Genomic DNA, 22031 nt, shown 5'->3' with positions numbered 1-22031 from the left:
ATTGTTCCTTAGTTTTAATTGTTCTTCTGCTAGTGTGTCACTTTGAATGCATTTCTGTTGCTAATTGTTCACAGGAAATTGCACATGGTAGTACAGTAGAAAAGAATTCTTTTTAATAAGCTCATGAAGTAGTAGATGCATATCAAAAATTTATCAAGATTGTCAAAACTGTCTCTATGCAGACTTTTTAAAAAAGTAACATGTGGATTGATGATTGTAGTCTCCCTTTGGCATGTCCAGAATTTGTTTTTTGGTAGTGCCAGGTTGTAGAGAGATCAGAGCAAGATCTGGTTTGAAGCTCCAGAAATATTTTAGTCTGTTCTTGACCAGCCTTTAAGATCCTACAGGAAATATACTCAAAAGGAAAACAGCAAGCAAATGATCTCCTTTTATTAGACATTTATCCCCAATCTCCCTGTGGAGCCTTAGTAAATGCACTTGGGGTACAAGTTGAAAACATTTTGCTGACATGCCAGACAGGCTTGTGGCCAGGCAGGAATCAAAGCATCTCAAATTCCTCCTTTCCTCTTAAGATAACAATGTGACCTCCCCTATCTTTTTGTAGATAATGTGAGGAAATAAGTAGATAAAAGAATCTGAGCCACTGAAATACAAGAAAGCAGTAGAGCTACCAAGTTCGCCCTCAGGTCTATGGCTGCCAAGCCAAACCTCCTTAGCTGGGGCACTGGGAGCTTGGGTTAGCTTACCTCACCAACCACTTAGATGAGAGTGAGTCAGTGATGAAAACTGCAAGCACACCTCACTTTGCAAGTTTTTGATACACACAATTTCAATTACCACACAGTTCAGTTAAATAGCACCAGTCCTCCAACAATACGGCTCACATTTTGGTTGCCTTGGTATGTTAACAGTGAGGAAGGGCATAAAGGACAAAGTCTGCTGTTAGCTCTGCAGGTCCCACATCACTACATATACGACAGATGCACATCCTCATCAGTAACTGAGCACATCTCTTCTCTCGAAGTCTGCTGGTGACTGGTCCCTGGGCGTCTGCTACTCGGTTTATGTGCTGGCAGCAGAGGGGGTAGCTGTGTCGCCTCCTTGTCTCCCAGTGATAAACTCACTTGCCATTCTACCAAAATGAATTATCCAAAGAGGGAATTGGTCAACAAGGATGAAAGCGCAGAGAAGAAATGAAAAGTGATATTCTGGGAAGTGAAATTCGAATTGGACATAAATGTAGTTACAGGAGAAAGAGCTGACGGTGAGGACATTAACATTGCCACTATTGGAGAGGATCTAGGTTAGCAGCCAGAGGAACTAGAGGAGAACGTCAATGTGAGGGCCGAGACTGGTTGCACCGAGAAGGATGGAGATGTCCCAGAGAGAGTGACCCCAGATAAAGACATTAAAGAGACTCCTGGACATGTTTCAGAGTACAGAAAGCAGAAAAGATAAAATGGTAGAAGCCAAACCATATTTCCTTGGTATCTCTCCCTGGATCCTGTCACATTTTTCCAGCTCCTTGTGGTAAACTCCTCACAAATATACTCCAGAAACCTCAATTTCATCATTAGTACTCTTCCCCAGACCTGTTTCCCTGTTTCTCCTCGTTTCTCTTTCCCCAATCTCCAGTATTTTCCCACCTTAAAAAAAAAGTAAATAAGATATGAATACATGTCTTGCAAACTTCTTTCACTGACTTACATGTAATTTTTTCATAATAGGCACTGAGGGGGGAAAAATGAGTGAACCGTGAAACCAGAGCCCTGTCCTTTCTATGTCTGCTTACTTTTCCTTTCCTCTTGTCTGCCGTCACCAGTTCCTCACTTAAAGCTCCCGTCACTTTCCTGTCACTTCACCTCCCAGCTGACTCTCCCACCGTCCAGTCTCTTGCACGCTCTGCTGTCCATGGCCAGGCGTGAGCTCCTTGGCCAGCCCCGCAGCGCCCCTGTGTGCGGCTCACTGGCTCCGCGGGCCGTCCTGGGCGCCACAGTGACTGCACACGTCGCACACGTGCAGTAGTGGCTGCGCCCCAGCCACAACCTGTGCTTTGCGGCTTCTCCCTTGACAAACGCTCTTCCAGGGTTTCTCCTCCTTGCTTCACCTGCAGCTTCTTCCCATTTAGGGCCCAGTTAAAATATTAACTCTTCAATAGAAGTTCCATTCTTATTATCCCATCTAAAAATAATATTTTCTTCTCTGAACTCGGCACGTCCCTACATCCTAACTTCTGTACACATTCTCTCTTTAATGTCATAACCGTGTGTCAAGATATCCAGGGCAAACACCTGGTATGATGAACTCTTCCCCACCCTCAACCCCCAATATTGTGCGACATCACATCTCATCGATTCTACACGTGGAGCCTCCAAAATTCCACTCCCCGCCTCCTCTGCTGCCCCTTCCCTGGACAGAACTTCATAATTCGCTGGGCCTGTTACATGACCACTGTTTCCACTCTGAGCAGCATGTTTTTTGTTTGTTTGTTTGTTTGTTTTTAATAATATTCATTTTATATGACTGTAAGACTAATGCATACTTAGAGATTTTGGAAAAGTAAAAAACAAAATAAAAACAAAAAACATCCATAACATGCTGGCAAATGTCTGACACCTTCCTGTGTATATTCTATGGTGTGCACATGTATGGTGTAGATATATGTTTCATTTGCTCACGTTAAAAAGCAAAAACAATTTTGCATGCTCATTATGCAGAATAAATTCAAACTCTTCATCACAGCATTTATGGTTACCTATTTCCCTTTATTTTGAAATAATGAAATGTTGCAGAAAAATGAAAACTCTAAAAGTAGTTCATTGTAATCCTAGACACCAAAGATAATTATGGTTGAAAATGCGGTGTATATTTTTATAGTTTTTTTCTTTGCTAACAAAAATATATAAAATTTGAGTTCTCTATTTATTTATTTTTAGAAAAATAGAATTGTTCTATAGTATTAATCTGAAGATTTTTTTTCAGTTAATAAGCATGGTTAATTTTTTGTCCTTATTTGTAATTCCACCTCATTCTATTTAGTTGTTGAATGGTATTTCATTGCCTTATGTACCATAATTTATTTAAACTCTACCCTTTTGGGATATTTGGGTTGTTTTCAATTTTTTACTGTTATAAGTAATGTGACCATTCTCCCAAGATATCACCTCAAGGGTACTTTTTATGATGAATTTCTAGCTGGACTTGCTGTGTGTGCACATTTTAATTTTTATAGCCATTACCAAATTGCTTCTAAAAGAGGCCACCAATGCTATATGAAAAGGTAGTATCTCCACATTCTCACTGAAATTGGGCAATGTCTTTTTAATCTTTGCCAATCTGGTAGGAAAACATCTTCAAAACATTTTATACGTTATTTTTGTTTGTAGAAAGCTATAGACATTCCAATATATTTATTTGTTTAGTCACTTTTTTTCTCTCTTCATACTTTGTCTCCTACCTTCAATTCCTGTTATCTCCTTTACTTGAATCCTTTTCCTCACTTCTCTCAGCCTGACAAGTACCTTCCCGTGCAGAATTAGACTCACGCCCTCTTATGCTCGCCTGACACCTTATTCACATCCGTTAGAGCTTGTGAGGCTGTGCACTGCCATGTGTGTGGGTTTTTCTGACATCCGTTTCTCTGACACAAGCGTGAGTTCCTTAGGGATGATACTATTTTTTTTTCAATTTTTAACCTCGCCTACTTTGTGTTATACTGTCTGACATTTTGACTTTCAACAGTTTTTCATTTGAATGAGAAATGTCTGTTACGTTATCAGTATTTAAATTTCATTATATTATATTTTCTGTTGGAATCACATTTTCCAAGATGGTAAAACTCAAGGCATCAGGTGCGTGTTTGTCTATGTAAGCATCTCATTAGCATGTAACATACATGCATAAAGCTGCACAAATTGTAACCGTTCAGCTTATTCACAAAATAACCAGCACCCAGTTAAAGAAACAGAATATTATCAGGACCCAAGATGTACCCTGTGAGCTCTGTTGGAATCATCCATCCTCAAGAATAATCACTATTCTGACTTCAAATGAGCACTGCCCAATTTGAACTTTATATAAAATGGAATTATGCAGAGTGATTCCTTTGGTGCCTGCTAGATTTCCTTAATCTTCACTTCCATTGATATAGACGGATATTCTATTGCAGGAATGCGCTATAATTTGTTTATCTATTCTGGGTGTTGACAGACATTTGGATTGTTTTGATTCAGTTTGGGTTTATTGCAAGTAGTGCTGTGTTGAAAATGCTTTGACATGTTACTTGGTGAACGAATGCATATTTTTCTTGGCTACATACCCAGGACTGGAATTGCTGGGTAATGGTGAATCATACATGCAGCTATAGTAGATCCTGCCAAACAGTTTTCAGAAGTGCTTATGCCTATCCTCACCCCCATGAAAGTGCGTATGAGATTTCCAGGCACTCCATCTTCTTGACTACACTCAGAATTGACTGTCTTTTTCATTTTAGCCATTCTGTTGGGTGTGTAATAGTCTTTATTGGCAATTCCCTGATCACTAATGAAGGTCAACCCCCTTTTATATATTCATTGCCCTTTTGAATATCCTCTTTATGAACTTCCAGTGGAAGTTTTTGCCCATTTTTCCCATACTAGAATGTCTGTCTTTTGCTTGTTGGTTTCTATATAGATTTTATAGATCCTAAATGAAATCTTTTGTTGATTATATATTTAACATATTTGTTCTTAAACTTCATGGTCTTTTTTTCAGTCTCATAATGACTTCCTTTGTTAAATATGGGTTTTTAATTCTAATAAGTCAGATTTATTTTGATTCATTTTTCGTTTATGATTATTGAGTTTCTTGTCTGCATTTAGATTATGTTATGTCACATATTTTGTTGGTTCGTTGTGTCCAGATTAAGAGATCCTGCTCCCCAAAGTTATAAAAATATTCTCTTAGCTTTTCTTCTAGATTTATTTTACCTTCCACATTTATATACAGGATAAATTTTTGTGTATGGTATGAGGGTGAAGATGTCAAAGATTTTTGTCCACATTGAAACTGAATTGACTATTTGTTGTAATGTCTATCTTTTCTTTATTGTATTAAGGTGCAATATTTGTCATAAACCAGACAATTCTATCTAGGTACGTCTGTTTCTGAGCTTTGTTCCAATCTGTTGATCTATTTGTCTACTCATTACAATACCCTTCTATCTTAATTGCTTAATTACTTTATAATAAGTCTTGATATCTGCTACTATAATCCTCCAGCCTCACTTTTCTTCATATAGATTGCCATGACTATTCTTAACCCTCTGCATTTCCATATGCATTTTAGAAACATGTGTTATTTTCTACAAAGGAAATTGCCAGGATTTTTATTGAAATCACATTGCATCAATAGGTTAGTTTGGGGAAAATTGACATCTTATAAAATTCTGAATTTTCTGATCCCTGATATGATATATTGCTCCATTTTTTTGGTCTTATATGATTTGTCTCAATAATGCTTTGTACTTTTCTGGGTGGAGGTCTTGCACATCTTGGGTTATTATTCCTAGATATAGAATGCTTTTTGATGATAAATACTATTTTTATTTCATTTTTTATTTGTGGCTGCTATATCAAAATAAATTGTATTTTTATATTTGTCTTGTATAAATATCACTTATTAATTCTAAAAGTTTGTAGATTTTTAAAATTTTTTCTTTGTTCACAATCATGTTACCTACAAATAATGAGATTCATTTTATTTTTTTTCCAAATCTTGTGCCCTTTCTCTTGCCTTACCGCAGTGGCTAGAACTTCCAGAATAATATTAAGATGTGTTACTGTGAGCCTGATAGTTCTATTCCCAATCTCCAAAAAAAAAAAAAACTTTTTATTATTTCTTTATCTCAATAAATACATTTAAATTATAAAAAATCTCTATAATGGAAAAAATCAAAAAATGTTATGCATTTTTTAAAATCTGCATGCAAATATTTGAATTAATAAATACAATTATTTATAGAAGGTAAACAAAAGACATAGTTTTATAGTTGCTTTGTTCACTTATCAGCACTTTATGGACTCTTCTTCATACCAATATTTACTAAACTTTTAATTCCTTTGTTGATGGACATTTATTCTTTTTTCAATTTGTCATAAATTTCAAAATATTTTGATAAATATAAGGTATATATTTCTGTATGTTTGTCCATATTGATCTCCTTGAGTTAGTTTTGGTAATTTATATTTTATAAAAAATAACCATTCATGCATAGTTCAAAATGTAGTACCATGTTTTCGTACATAGTAACCACACACTGTATAAAAAGTCGAATAATTCTACAGTGATGGTATGACAAGTAGTAGTTGTGTATTTCACCTTAATTCCTACAGTTGATAGACAACACGAATTTTGCATTTAATAAGCTTAATGTGTCCAGGTAAAATTAATTAAAATCGGTGCATGCTGAGATCCATTCTAGAAAGACTGAAAAATATCAAAGGCAGAGAGAAGATCTTAGAAGCACTAGAGTAAGGAAGGTTAGATAGAGAGATAGAGAGATAGATCTTAATGAACCTGAAAGAGAACTTTGTACTTTAACATTCAAACAACCTACTGTTCCTTGTGCAATTATTGTTAAACACACAAAATTGTTATTTATATTATTTAGGGATATATATTCATCAGTAACATATGACAGTTAGGCACTTGCATTCAGCTGAGAACATACTTTCGGGACAAACACTCAACAAATGACTGAGTTATATGGAAACATGGGTATCTGCATACGCTTATACCTCTTTATGATTCATAGATCAAACAGATAGCAAATTAATATGTTTATAGAAGATTTAAACCACATAGTCATTAAGCTTTTGAAAGATATATACAACCTATGATTAGAACCTGTACATTCTGTTTAAGTAGACATGAAAACGATATAAACATGATCATGTAGTAAAAACAAACCGTCAGTAAATACAGAGAACAACTATCTTTTATACCTCACATCCTGACCCAAAAGGCATAGAAATAAAAATGTCTAACAGGAAAGTAATAAAACACACCCTCCATTTTGAAAATAAAAAATACACATGATTAACAGCTAATGTGAAATTTAAAGCCCTAAATGCACATATTAGAAAAAGAAGATAATTAGAAAAATAAAAAAGTTAAGGATTCAGCTAATAACAAATTGAAAAAAGCATCAGAATAAATTCAAAGAAGCAGAAGTGAAAAACACAAAAAATATAGTAAAAGAAAATAATGAGAGAAACAAAGTAATTAGCAAATCTGGAAACTAACTCCTGCAAAAGTATTATTGATTAAACAAATAACTGACAAGATTTATTAAGATAAAACACAGGAGATCAAAGTAATCATAATTGAAATGGAAATAGAGATATACCTATACAGTAGAAACTTTTTTTTATAAAATTGAAAAAAATAATAGATTACATTATATTAATATATTGAAAAACAGTCTTTCAGACAAAAGTGGTCCAATTCATTTTATGAGGCTAAAATAACCTTTCTGTCAGAAGAAAAGACAATATAGTACAAACGAGTATAGTATGATATAGTATAAGAAAGGACAAGTATAGTACAGTATAGTAAAAGAAAGAAACATAAATAACTGAACTTAATAATTTAAGCACATACATACCAAAATAGTATCTATTATGTAATTATTGCTCCCTTGTATATTAAGAACAAATAACTCTATGATCATATAAATAGGTGTAGAAAAATAATTTAATAGAATTTAATACTTTTTCATGATCAACAACAAAACCAGATAAAACAAAACCCCTTCTAACATATAGTAAGTAGCAGGGAATTTTTCTTAACATGATATAGGTATGTAACAAAATCTCTCAGCAATAATATTATAATGTAACATAACATAACATAACATAATATAATGTAATAACAACATTATGAAAATGGGCAAACATATGTGAGCAGGTAATTCAGAGTCCATGGACCCCATCTCCTCTTCCCCTATGATCTTTGATGATTTTATCTAGTCCCATGCTTTCAAAACCATTTCTTTACTGAAGACACATGTTTATTATTTCCATCCACACTTATCTTTGAAACTCCAGACTCACATAAACAACTGCCTACTCACCATCTCTGCTCTATGTCTGAGACATTCTGAACTCAGCATCTCTAAGGCAGAATCTCTGGTCTTCCTCATCCCACAAGCATGTTCCATCTGCACCCTTTCTCTACTCAGTTGATGGCAACTCCAACTTTCTAGTTCCTTAGGCCAAAAACTTAAGCGACCTGCATCCTCTCTTTCTTGCACATGCCTCAATCTGATTCGGTTTTCTCTTCCCTGTGAATGTATCCATAGTCTGATAACCTCTTGGTACCTCCACTGTCAAGCTCTTCTAAGTAACAGGCATCTCTTACCTGGATTACTGAAGAAGTTCACAGATTCTACATGTTCCCTGGACAATCTGTTGTTGACAGAGAAAGCACTTTAATTTTTCAATGGCATATCACCCTATGTAAAGGACAAAATCCTTAAAATTGTCTATAAAGCCCTATGTGTTTTTCCCCCTCTCCCTGCACTTCCTTTCTCCTACCCCCCCCCAACCCCCAAAAAAGCCTATTTCTTCCCTGATCTTAGCATTTGCTTCTTGGTCCCTCCCTCTGCTGTGGCTACACTGGGTTCCAGGATGTCCTCGAATGCTACCCCCTACATAGGAGTTTTTTTGTTTTTTATTTATTTTTTTCCCTTTGATTTTTTAAAAAATATTTTATTTTATTTTATTTTGTCAATATACAATGTGGTTGATTATTGTGGCCAATTATCGAAACCTCCCTCCCACCTCCCTGTCCCCCCTCCCTCCCAACAATGTCCTTTCTGTATGCTTGTCGTATCAATTGCAAGGAATTGTAATTTGCTTGGCTTAACTCTTTCCTCACATAGAATAAACCAAACTCCCTTAACTCCTTCAGGTCTCTGCTCAGATCTCACCTCACTAGTAAGGCTTAACTTAACCACCTCATTTAATGCTTCAGTCTTCCCCTTCCTCCCCCCAATCTTGGCATTCCTGATGGTCCTTACTCTGGTCTTTCGTTTTTCTTTCTTCAGTTGTATTTACCACTTACTAACATGCAGTATTCTTTACTCAGTTGTTATGGTCGCTGTTGACCATTTTTCTCCTCCCATTTAATATAAGCTCCATGAAGACAGGGTCTTTGTTTAGTTCACTGATGTATTCCAAGTTCCGAGACATGTGCCTTGTATACTGCTTGTGCTCAATAAATATTTGTTGAATTGTTGAACAATATTGAAGGGGAAATGCCTTATATACACACAAAAAAGACCAACCTTGTGAATAATCAGGGAAACATAATTTAAACAAGATGCCATTCCACAATCATCAGATTTTCTATTTGTACCACTGTCGATCTGATAACATCAGGTATTGGTAAAGATTTAACAAAACAAGGATGTTCGTTCATTATTGTGAGACTACACGTAGTTAAGTAGTTGGAGTCACAGGGGTAAACACCTGGCAAGTCTTCTTCTTGATGCCCAGCTACAAAGATCCTTGGATCAGTGTTCCAGAATGTCCATTGCAGCACCATTTGTCATAATTAAAAACTAGAAACTATCCTTCAGAAGAGACCAGAAAAATGTAGCACTTACTCATGCTTTTAAAGTAAATTAACATGATTCTACCTTTTTCAGAATAGAGGAGTGTAATGGTGACATAAGAAAGAATTACTCAATTACTCAAAGCAGTATGAATGCATTGAGAAGCACACGAGGACTGCACTTCAGTAATTTTCCCATTAGGAGGAGAAAGCTGAATGTGACAGCCCTGATTCAAAGTTAGCTTCTCCCTTTTATTGTGAAGACAAGGAAGTTTCAGAAGAAAATTCAGTTGAATTTTAATCATTACAAAGAACACAAGGACATGGGCAGAGTTATGGCTAAGTATAGTTTTAACAATGGAAACTAGTAACATCAGTGAAATAAAGTGACATTCCATAATGCTATTTGCAAAAGGTTAAGTCAATCCACCAACAAAATCTTGTTCTAAGCAAACACTTTCTTTTCCTACAGCAGTTTCCGCAGTATATTTACATAACAATCATGCAACTTTCTCAACATATCAATCAGAAGGTTAACCTGTACCAAGGACATCTGCCCTTTGAGCCAGCAATTTTGCTGTGTTACAATTCTTTATCTACAATAGAGACACTTTAGCCTGGGAAAAGTTTTCTGTCGTTTGTTAGGCTATACCTGAAACTACAAGGCTTTGGAAGCTAGGCCCTATGAAATACATTTGTTTTATTAATGTTAGTTAGGAGTCTCATATAATGCTGAATATAAAAGCAAATTGAATTCATACAAAAATGTACGTGACAAAATGATTTCTATTGTGTAATCACTGCCAAACACACAAAGTAGCACTATGTATTTTTTAGGGATATAGTCGTACATAAACACATATGCACACATGAAAATATAAATGGGGATAGTACATTGCAACTTCAGAGTGTGGGATGAGAGAAAGAAGAGTTGAGTCAGTGGAACGAAGGGATGCTTGGCTGTACCTGTGAGATCCTGTTTATGAAAGATATGAAGCAAAGAGGGCAAAAAGTGAACATCAGTGGTGGTGGGGGAGCAAATGTCTGCTATATTCTGGACTTTTGTCCATACTCAATATTTTATATTGAACACTTTAAAATGTACTACATATTTTATACATTACTCAGAGTGAGATAGATTTTTTTTTTAAAATGTAATTTGTGCAAAATAAAGTGATTTGTGTACAGTTTCTGTATGTCATCTATTGTGATTTTATCTTCCTTACAATCAATGTGCAGTAAGCAGTAAATGAAAATCTGTGAATAAACCCACGCATTAAAATGTACAGATTTTGGTTGGCATTTTAGCTAAACTCTTATCTGTTTGAATTGCCATAAATAGGACTACGTGTCTGCTGCCTGTGAATGTGAGCTTCCTCAGGCACAACGATTTTTAAGTTACTCTGGAAAATATGTGTAAGTCTAATAGGAGTGTGTTAAAATGTTATAAAGAAGAGAGTTTATATTATGCATTTCTGCCTTTGGATTGGTATTTCAAATGTGTTTTTTCTGAAAATAAAATTTGTAGAAACAAATACCGCACAAGAGCAGACCATTCAGACAAATAGAAGTACAAAATACGTTTCTGGTGCAAACCGCATCTTTGCATGTGCTTTTCTCCCAGTGTGGGTGCTACCACCTAGTGGGACATTTTAAGAACAACACTGACATATATATGAAAATTGACTTTAGCTTGAAACAAAGCCGTGTCAAACTCTTCTTTGTTTGTGTGTCCTGGAAAGTTTTGAATTATAAAATGATCCGGAAGTCTCAAAAGGATTTTTTTTTTTTAATCTTTCAATGGATATCTTAGCATCTAGCTCAGCTATCTCTCTGCTTCCATAATAGACTGAAGTAGTTTGTGCTATATTCTAATTTGCACAAGTGAATTAATTTCTATGAGCCTTGATTCCATCATCTTTATTTGTCAGTTAATACTGAGGCACATTTGGGGGGGGCGGTGGAAATGAAATGAACTAGTTTACATTACATTGTGGTTAGGACACACTCAGTAAATGGGAAGTATTATTATGATTAAACATACAAACCGTGCTCTCTCTTGCAGCCTTCATTTCATTGTTTTTGACACTGAGATGGCTCATGATATTCTCAAGGTGTGGGATGGCCCGGTGGACAGTGACATCCTGCTGAAGGAGTGGAGTGGCTCCGCCCTTCCCGAGGACATTCACAGCACCTTCAACTCTCTCACCCTGCAGTTCGACAGTGACTTCTTCATCAGCAAGTCAGGCTTCTCCATTCAGTTCTCAAGTAGGTGGAACAGCTTGCTGCTTCTTTAATGTGACATCATGTGTTTGCCACTAACATAAAACTCCATGTGTATCCTTAAGCCTCCCCTTACATGGTGGAATTTTTGTTGACTGTAATTGAAATTTGGGAAATGTGTATTGTAGGGGAGAAGAGATTTTCTCACCCATTGCTGATCCATGGCTGAAGCCCCTACAGATTACAAAAGGCAGATTAACAAGAAGAGAAAGCATAACCAAATTTATTTAACATAAGTTTTGCATGATAGAAAAGCTTTCAGAGATGAAGACCCAAAGAAGGAGGGAGCTGGGTGTTTCAACGGGCAGCCATGCAGAAGTATGATTGGAAGACAAAAGGTATGATCTAATGGCAATAAACTGGAGGGGACTTAGCAAATCCTGTTTGCTCAGTGCCTCTCTGGTTCCCTGTGTCCTTTCTTCTGGGAACAGGGAGGACCCCTCCGGAATGAGGGCCTTATGACCTCCTTGGGGAAGGTCAGAGAATTTTTTAATGACTTGTTTCAGGAGATATGTTGGGAGAAGGTCAGAGAGACCTTTCTGCTTCTGCTGTTTCCTCAAATGCCAAGATGCCGTATTTTGGGGTAGAGTGTCCTGAACAGCGTCAGTCTCAAGAGGAATGGTTTGTCTGAGGAAATTCTGTTCATTATAGGATAGGGATAGGCAATGAATCTACTTATATGAAAAAAGTATACATGATTTTAAAGATTTCAGTTAATCAGTAAACTGGTGCAAGACAGATGTAGGTCTGTACACAAATATAAGGTTTATGTTTGGGGTTTCCCCAAATATGGCACCAACTCCAGGTTTCCTAATTCCTCCAGTTTGACTGCGTGTGATGAAGTCTCTGTGCAATGCCTGCTAACCAGACACGCTTTGATTCTCTATTCTCAACTTCCTACTTTAGAAGTGTCCTGTGTTTTTCCTTCTTTCAGGCTAATGTTTTAAGTAGCTAATAGGAGATAATAACCTCTGCTGAATTACAAGCAAGAAACTATGTTTGCACAGTTGAACTACTGTCTCCTGAAGATAGTTCCCATCTTTGCTGTGTAGCCTATGTGTAATGAATGACTTCCTTAGAAGGAAGGAGTGGAGATATTTTGTGGCAGTAAACCTTTTAGGACCCTTTAAATGGCACCATGTGCAGATGCTATATAATCTGGTAGCTCACAAGGTCAGCCATTGTCATAAAACAAGTGGAACTTGCACATGAACACATTCAGACTCAATTTATCACTTGGCAGGTCACTGGAGAGCCATATTTAGGATTTACATAAGAAAATTGACTTAGGTCAATTTAATGCTTTAAAAGGTTGCTAATAAAATTGAGGTTATAGTCTGCACAATTTCTCACCTTCGGTTTCACTGCACTTTGAGACAGTAATTTGCAAATATGTGCTTGTGGAAAAGTGTCTGTATGTGGGAAAATTTTCATTGGTCTGGCAAAAATATCAAGCCTTGGAAAAAAAAATATTCTTTTTTCCAGGATTATATCATTTTTGCTTTTTGTTGTGATATAAAATCGTCCTTTATTTTCTGAAATGGTGGGAAGCGTAGGTGATATTTTTGTGATTTATTGGCTTTATGTAGCAAAATTTAAAAGTTGATGAGTTTATGAGGTCATGCTCATTTTCTTCCTTTTCCCATTCTATACTCACCTGGCTCATTTATTTATTTATTTATTTATTTTTTGATAGGCTTTATTTTTTAATGTACTTTTATGTTCACAGCAAAATTAAGCAGCAGGTACAGAGACTTCCCATATACCATCTGCCCCCCTGGCACAGCCTCCCCCATCGTCAACATACATTTGTCACAATGGATGACCCTGCACTGACACATAAGTATCATCCAGAGTCCACTGTGTGTGTTAGGGCTCATTCTTGGTGTTGCCCATTCTGGGAACTTGGACACATGAATGATGACCTGGATCCACAATTACAGTTATCATACAATGTAGTGTCACTGCTCTAGAAATTCTCTGTGCTCCTCCCATTCATCCTTCCCTTCTTCCTAATCCCTGATGACCACTGATCTATTTACTGTCTCTATAGTTTCATCTTTTCCAGAATATCACACACTTGAGATCCCACAGTACATAGCCTCTTCAGACTGGCTTCTTTCACTTAGTAATGTGCATGTAAGCTTCCTTTATGTCTTTTTGTGACTTAATAGATCATTTCTTTTTGGCGCTGAATATTATTCCATTGGCTGAATGGACCAAAATTTATTTATACATTCACTTTTTGAAGGACGTCTCAAATGCTTCCAAGTTTTGGCAATTATGAATAAAGTTGCTGTAAACATCCAGGTGCAGGTTTTTGTGTGGATGTGAGTTTTTAATTCATGTGGGTAAACATCAAAGAGCATAACTGCTGGATCATATAGTAAGAGTATGTTTAGTTTTATTCCTAGTATTTAATCTTTCTTTCTTTTTCAAAAAAATTCTTGGGGAAACCCCCAAATCACCACTTTTTCTATATTCTTTCCTGATTCTCCCTTTTTGGAGGATGTCTTCCAAATTTGGGTAATAAAACAAGACACCGTATAATTTTTTGAGGATCATAGACATTTTTCTTCTCCCCATATAATTCATTAGTATATGAATGTTTAGGAGTGATAAAGATGAATGCCCCCACAGAAATGAAACCTACTTAATTTTCTTTTACTCAGTTTTTCATGTGCACTAGTTTGAACCATATAAAATTCATTTCCATAAGTAAAATGGCTGAGTGTTGGCAATTCCATACAGTTTGACATAACACTGGGATGTGATCCCTTCCTGTACCCTTCACTGTTTAATAAATCCCCAAGTTTGGTATGTACTTTGGGAAATGCCACTTTAGGGGTGAAAAATAATGTTGATTCTGAGGCCTTTTTATGAATGGGTTTTTGCACGATTTTCTTTTAATGTCCATAGAAAGGGGAAAAGCGAGGAATAAAAACTTTGAATGGTATAATGAAAACAAAACAAAACAAAACAAAACAAAAACAGCCTGGACTGTGACTCAGGAAATTTGGGTTTCTATCTTGACTTCTAATGAGTTGAGACTGACCTTCTGTTTCTATCCTTGTTACTTTATTTATGAAATGAAGATGTATTAGTCAGGGTTCTCCAGAGACAGAATCAATAGGATATGTTATAGATATATGAGAGGGATTTATTAGGGGAATTAGTTCACACAATTGTGGAGAAAACTCCCATGATAGGCCGTCTATAAACTGGATGCTGGTAGCGTGGCTAAGTCCAAGTCCAAAGGCCTCAGAACCAGGGAAGCTGATGGTGTCCTTGGTGTAAGTTCTGGAACCCAAACGCTGAAGAGTCTCGAGCTCTGATGTCCACAGACAGGAGAGAGGAGTGTGTCCCAGCTCCAGCAGATGGAGAGAGAGCCTCACCTCTTTCCTCGGTCTTTTGTTCTCTCCAGACCCCCAGCGGGGGTCTTTCCTACCCAGGCCACTCAGACTTTCATGGTAATTTCTGCTGGAAACACCCTCATGGACAAACCTAAAAGATAGCTTTACCAGGTTTTACAGCATTCCTTCATCTAACCAAGTTGACACCTAGAATTAACCTTCACAAAGAGGTATATTGATTTCTAAGGATATTTCCACTTTCAAAGTTCTATGTTCTGTGTCATATATTTTCTCTTTGCCCCTCAGATCTACTCTCTGCTCCTCCTTAATGTACTCCGCGGCTCTAGAGACAGACCCATGTGGGCTCTGCCCTCTGTGAGGCTCATCCGAGGAGGAGCTCCAGCAGCAGAGGGGAGACACAGGGCGGAGTGTGGGGCGAGGGCCTAGGGCCTCTGCTCCCTCTCTTCAGGTTTCCTGGGGCTGGCTGTGTCCCTCAATCCAAACTTACTGTTTGCTCAAGCTGCCATGTCCACCCATTTCCTTCCAAATTTCCATAACAAATTCCCACCTCTTCCTAGGATTCCCAAACACAACCTTTGTAAAGAAATCCTCTCAAATAATACAGACGTGTGGGTCCTAGATAATACAGTTCTATAAAGAGCATTGTCAAGCATTTGAAAGGGCCTTGAATGTACTCCACGGTTGGGTATTAAAAATTTCCTCATTTTCTTAAGTCAAAGTATATTCAGTCCTAGCTCCTGTGCATTCCAGTATCAGTTTATTTTACTGGACAAGATGTCCAGTATCAGTTTATTTTAAAAAGACTCCTTCCAGTTTTGGATTGCATGGGCACCATGTCACTTCTATGTCCTAGGAAGCCCCTTTCAATGCCAAACAAATGGATATTTTAGCAACATGCCTGCAGCCATGACCAATGTGCCCCTCACTCTCCTTCTTTCTGAAGCCTTCCTCCCTTCGCTGGAGAACCCAGTGATGAAAATAAGTTAGTTGGGGTCTTTCAAAACTAAAGACTTGAATCTCTTCACAAAATGCAGAAGAGCCTATCCACTCGGACCAAGAAGTCTTAACAGTGCTCCTGTAGGTGGGAGGGTGGAAATGTCCCATTTATTTGTTCATAGAAACCTGGGACCAAAAAAAAGAGGCATTTTATGTATAAATTAGATTGTACTGCCATTCATAAGCCATGCTAATGTTAGAATTTATAGTATTAGCACTATTCTATGATTTTAAAATATTTAAAATGAGTAAAAAGAACTTTTTCTTATTTAATTGATACTTCAAGTATGACCATTGTTGCAAAGCAAAAACAACATTTATTCAATAGTATTAGAGTTTTCTTGATAAGTCATTGTAACTCGATAGTATGCCAGTAATAGGTGACCTAAATGTTATAGGTGTGATGGAATTATCTGAACTTTTGTTTTCTCATTTGATTTTTCTCAGTTTAAAAGAGGTTTTAAACAATAATTTAACAATGTAGTTCTACCCTCTCAAACACGTAATTCCATACTAGATTAGAGCTTTTTATAATTTTATTTGATATTTTCCCTTTTTTTTCTTTTCTTTTTTTTTTTTTTTTTTAAACACTTTCTTCAACTATTGTCCATGTTACCATTCGCTCTTGGTCCTCCTTATTCCAAGGACCACTCTGTTATAGTCTCTTTTGTTGGTTTTCATCTTTTTTCTGAAACTGCAAAGGTTGGATGCCATTAGGGCTTGTCTTCAGGTTTTCTTTCTCTGTCAGTATCCACCTGTCAGGAGATGTCAGCCAACCTCCTGGACCTCTGCCCTGAGCATCCAACTGCTTGCTGGACATCTCTGCTTTGATGTGGAGATGCTGAGCAGGCAGACTAACACGACACTCGACCACCCTCCTACCCACTCCTTTCCCAAACTTGGTCCTCTTGATAAATGTCAACTCCTGTCTTGGTAAATGTCAACTCCATCCTGTCAGTTGTTCAGGACAAGAGCTTTGGAGTCATTGTCTACACCTCTCTCTATCTATCTCATACCCCACATGTAATCCAACAACAAATTTAGTAGGGTTCATTTTCAAAAAAGATCTAAAATCTAACTAGTTCTCTCAACCTGCACCCCCTACCACCCTGGTCTAAGTCATCTCAGATCTGACTAAGTTAGTGTGACTCACTAACTGGTTTCCTTTCTCCTGCCCTTGTCCACTCACTGTCTTAGCTAAGCAGAGGAACCAGGATGAGTCCTTTACGAGGCAGCTCAAGAGGACATCTCACTTCTGGTCAGAGCTCTCCACTGTCTTCCCCTCTCTGCAGAGATTTCTGATTCTCCCCATTGCCAAAAATAAAGGCTACAAAAACCGCTATGCAGACTTGCCCTAACCTGTTTTCTACAACATCTTCAATTGCTGTCTTCCACTCTGACAAAGCCTACGTCACCTACCCTCAGCAATATTCCATCCCTCTCTCAGAACCCCACGTTTGTTGTGTATACTGGCAAGACCAGTATCACATACTGGTCTTGCCTTTCCCTCTTGTTTTGTTTAATGAACTCCAACGTGGCCACACCACCCTTCAAGGTTCTTTTAGCAGAATCAACCATGTTGTCACATACAGTCCCTAAACTCAATGTTCACACTTCTGTTACAGTGCTTAGCCTATTGTGTGTTAGCATTTTATTTACCATCTACTAGACTAACATATTTAAGGGCAGAATGTCTTTGTATTTCTAGAACATGATATATAATCAGTGCTTAGCAAGTGTTTGCTAATTAGATATGCTTGAAAAATTTCCAGGTGTGTAAATATTGAAAAATACTAGGATGACTGATTGTGTGATAAACAACACGTCATCTACTGTAAATGATGTGCTTTGTAACTGAGTTTAGCTTGATTCAGAAATTTTAATAGTAAAGCCTTTAATGAATATTTAAATGTTAATTTTAATAATAAATATTCTTTCAGCTCTGGATTCGTTTCTATTCAGTACTGACAAATAGTTCAGAGTAAATGGTCTTTATATAAAGATGTTATCAAAAAAGTACTTGCTGTTATGGACTTCGCTTTGACTAGTAAAGAACACATTATACCTATTTAATAAAAGGTGTGCAGCTTCGTTTGCCTCTTAAGTATTGTAATTCTTTATAAATTTATTTTACTGTTGATTACTTAATATTTTGATTGTAGTTGGAAACTAGGCAGAATATTTTCATTTTTTAAACTTTAATACCCATTTTTAAATGTGTGCAGTTTAATCTATCATACAATAAATTTCCTTATTCCATTAAAAATTATCATTTTTCCCCTGCTTTAAAATAATCTTGGGAGAGGAACAACTCTTTCCTGATCCTATAGAAATAGTAATAACTTATTTTCAATGCTGCGTGTCTACCTACATGTTCAATGGCCTCCAATGGAGTAGGGTATGTGTGTGTTTACCTTCACTTTACTGTAAGACGAAATTTTCTCCAGTAGAAAAAGGCACTGCGGATGCTCACAAGATATCCAAACCCTGTTAAAGGCCTATTGTCCTGCCAGCTCTGCGCAGTGTGTGAAACAGGAGGACATGAACTGACTACAGCAATTATGTTAATTGTAATCAGCCTAACACTTTTCATTAAAGCTTAATTACCTCTTAATCATGCATAAAATGCAAGAAAATGGAGTTCAGCACACAAAACTGACCTTTACTCTAGGGAGGGGCTAAATAAACGTCAGCTGAGCCTTCAGTGGTCCAAACCCTGAGCTCGTCTATTCTTAGGGAAAGTGGCTCTGGAGCAGTTTTGCATTCCTAGATTTCATGAGATTGGTTTCTTCGCACATAATGGTAGTAACTTAGTAACTACATGGCATCGCTCCCTAATTTTCATAATTTAATAGGTACATTTTCATTAAAAAACTATCGTTTGCTGTTTATTTCAGAAGAGGCCTGAAGGGAATGTGACTGTTTTACTGGAGAGAGCCATCCATAAACCCGTGGTAGATGGTCCGAGTTTCTCTACAGAGTCAGTTCACAGCAACTACAGCTGAGGCGTCATTCCCCTCTGCTCCCTCACAACTTTCCTTGTTAGACTGGTGGAAAACTGACCATCCATTTTTATAGTTGTCCACTAACGCATGTGGATTGTGAACAGCTCAAAGCCAAAGAAAGCTGTTTTGAACTTTGAGTCCCATGGTGGCCTGGCCCACGAGAGATACAAAGCATTGTGTTGGATTGATTGGAGCTAAGATGCTGGCTTATTTGAAGTTCTAAATCCTGCATTCTGTGGGATGTTAAGATTTTAGCTGTAATTCATTTTGTCTAACATTAACAAGGTTAATAACAATTGAAAGGTGAGAAATAAGACATGTAAAATGACACTTTCCAAATTTTTAATAATTATTACTAAATAGGATATCATTTTTTTCTATAAAAATACAAGCCGGAATATCATTCATGCCTATCTTTCTGCTGATATAAACCCTGCTCATGTTGAAACCTTGCCCGTTGGTCATACCTCACACAATGGGCATTTCATGCTCCACCCTTCCCCAGATCTTGGAGGTAAAATTTCCCTACGAATCTCAAACTCTAGATCAACCCATGTGTGGGTGGGCAGAGGCGTGCAACATTATTTTAAAGAGAAGAAAATGCTTCCACATTTAATTGACTGGATTATCACAATGTCTTTCAAGACATGTCATTCAAAAGTAGAGTTAGTAATGAGAACATAGGAAATGTGAATCACTGGGACAAATATTGAGATTATTCACCGGACACCTTGACGGGAGTAAAAGTCACCCTAAGTCACATCATGCGTGCAATCACACTGGTGTAATAATTTTGAAGTAATAAGCTAACCATTCATTCATTCATGTATTAATTTATTCACCAACAAATATATAACCCCTTCCTATTGTGTCCCTATTGCAGTGTTGGTATTGAAGATCCAGTGCTGTAGAAGGAAGAAATTGCTCCTCATAAAATTTCCAGGGAAAGCAGACAAATAGATGACTAATTTCACAGTGTAATGAGCATAGCTCCTCCAGTGACGCCTCTGCCACTCCACAGTAATCCTTCAGTCTCTGTCTCGGTGTCTGCCCTCCACTGCCCACCCCGGTAGGAAGGACTTACGTGTAGTTTCCTGCAGCACCTGCCAGCATCCTTCACGTCGTGTGGACACCGCCAGCTTGGTGCCCTCAGCCCCTGCCCTCCGACCCTTGGATCTTCTCTCCACTTCTACCAGCTACTCTCGGTTATACGAGGGAACGTCCAAAAGTTTGTGGGAAAATAGAATTAAAAGATAGTACGAATCTTCCCATGAACTTTTTGAAGCACCCTTGTGTATGTTAGGCTCTGCTTTACCTGAAATTCTGAAAAATTACATTTAAACCTGTTACTCTTTTGCTATTTCTGCTTCTCTATGCATCTCTGCTTCCTCTCTTTGTGTTAGGTCTTGCTTTTACTGGGGCATGTTTCTTCCCTATCAGCAGCCATTCCAGCACTGAAATCTAGTCTCTTCCAGTGTGCTCAGTCCCCCTGCCTTGGTCTTTCTCAGTCTCCTGAGGAAGGCCACGCCCCCTGCAGCTGGGTCCCCACTGTAAGTGTACGGCTGCCAGCCACACTCCTGCTCAGCTACTGTCATTTATCGTTCTAGTGAACTCTTGTGGCTTCTCACCTTATTCTTTTCCAATCTTCACCACTCTCCTCAGATCCTCCAGCTCATCAGATCCTCTTACGTGCATGGTAGATGATCTTGAGTCTCACTTTACCAAAGACAAAGCCAGCAGAGTGATTTCCTTTTATTTCCTTCCAGCAGACATGCAAACTAGCTGTAATTCTTTACGCTTCCACTCCTGTTACCTTGGAATTTTGGCCCTTCTCCCAAGCAAAGCTCGTCCTTCCACGGATACGCCTGGTGGCTGCCGCAGGGACTGCCTATGTTTGTGAACCTCTTTTTGTCCTTATTTTCTCTCTTCCCTCTCTATGACTCCTTCCTTCAAGTATTTAAATATGCTCGAGTCATTCACTTTTTAAAATAGATACATAAAAACACCATCTTTTCCCTTTGAGTATTCACCTGTGTTTCTCTTCTTTTATAACAGAATTTTGACAATTCTGTGCTTGCTTTACGTATTTCTTTTCCAGACATTCTGCTGCCCACCTAGTTTTTTGTTTCTACCCTCATTACCCCATGGTTACTGCTCTTACTGTCAGAAAAAAACCCAGTTAGTCATCATCTTAAATGGCCTCTTACAAAACTGAGATGCTGTTGGCTCTTTCTACTTTATTGAAATACTTTTTTCTCTGGCTTTTCATGATCCTCCCTCAGATCCTTCCTGTATTACTGGCTGCTCTGTCTCAATCCCTTTTGTAGTCTTGTCTTCCTCTACCTGGCTTTGAGATGTAGGTTTCCCGGAGAATTGGTCTTAGGATGTCTGATCTCTCCTCTCTGTACATGTTCTCTTAGAGCAAATGTATTTCTTCCCCAGGCTCAGACAATGATCTGTGAGGTAATAACTCCAAAAATCTCAATTTCCAACTCCCACCTGCCTTGTGAACCTCTAAGATGCCAATTAGATAAGTTCATTTGAACACCTTGCAGACTTCTCAAAAATAACACGTCCCAAACCACCCATATCCACATCCAATTGCCAAATTATCTGGTTGACCTCCAACAGGGTGGAGAGACTGATCTCCGCCTGCATCTCTCTTGCTCACACGAGCTACCACATCACGCAGTATCCACCCAAACTAGACACTACTCTTAAGGGCTGTTCAGAGGGATACTGTTGTATTGAATTCCTGTTGAAGAAAATCCACTTTGTCAGAGAGAAAATGTAATCAAGCTAATCCCCTAATTTA

The 22031-nt window shown here is 37.6% G+C and overlaps 1 protein-coding gene across 1 annotated transcript in view; it reads left to right on the top strand.

The window, feature by feature from the left end:
• CSMD1 (CUB and Sushi multiple domains 1) overlaps positions 1 to 22031 on the top strand; it is a 1614989-nt gene that overhangs the window by 1291040 nt on the left and 301918 nt on the right. Inside the window, exon 26 of the mRNA XM_063099815.1 lies at positions 11624 to 11826. Within this exon, the coding sequence (XP_062955885.1) occupies positions 11624 to 11826 (203 nt within the window). The remainder of the gene's footprint in view (positions 1 to 11623; positions 11827 to 22031) is intronic.

Source organism: Cynocephalus volans, chromosome 1 (genome assembly GCF_027409185.1).
Source record: "Cynocephalus volans isolate mCynVol1 chromosome 1, mCynVol1.pri, whole genome shotgun sequence".
Taxonomy (NCBI): domain Eukaryota; kingdom Metazoa; phylum Chordata; class Mammalia; order Dermoptera; family Cynocephalidae; genus Cynocephalus; species Cynocephalus volans.
This window is presented reverse-complemented; position numbering and strand designations above follow the sequence as displayed.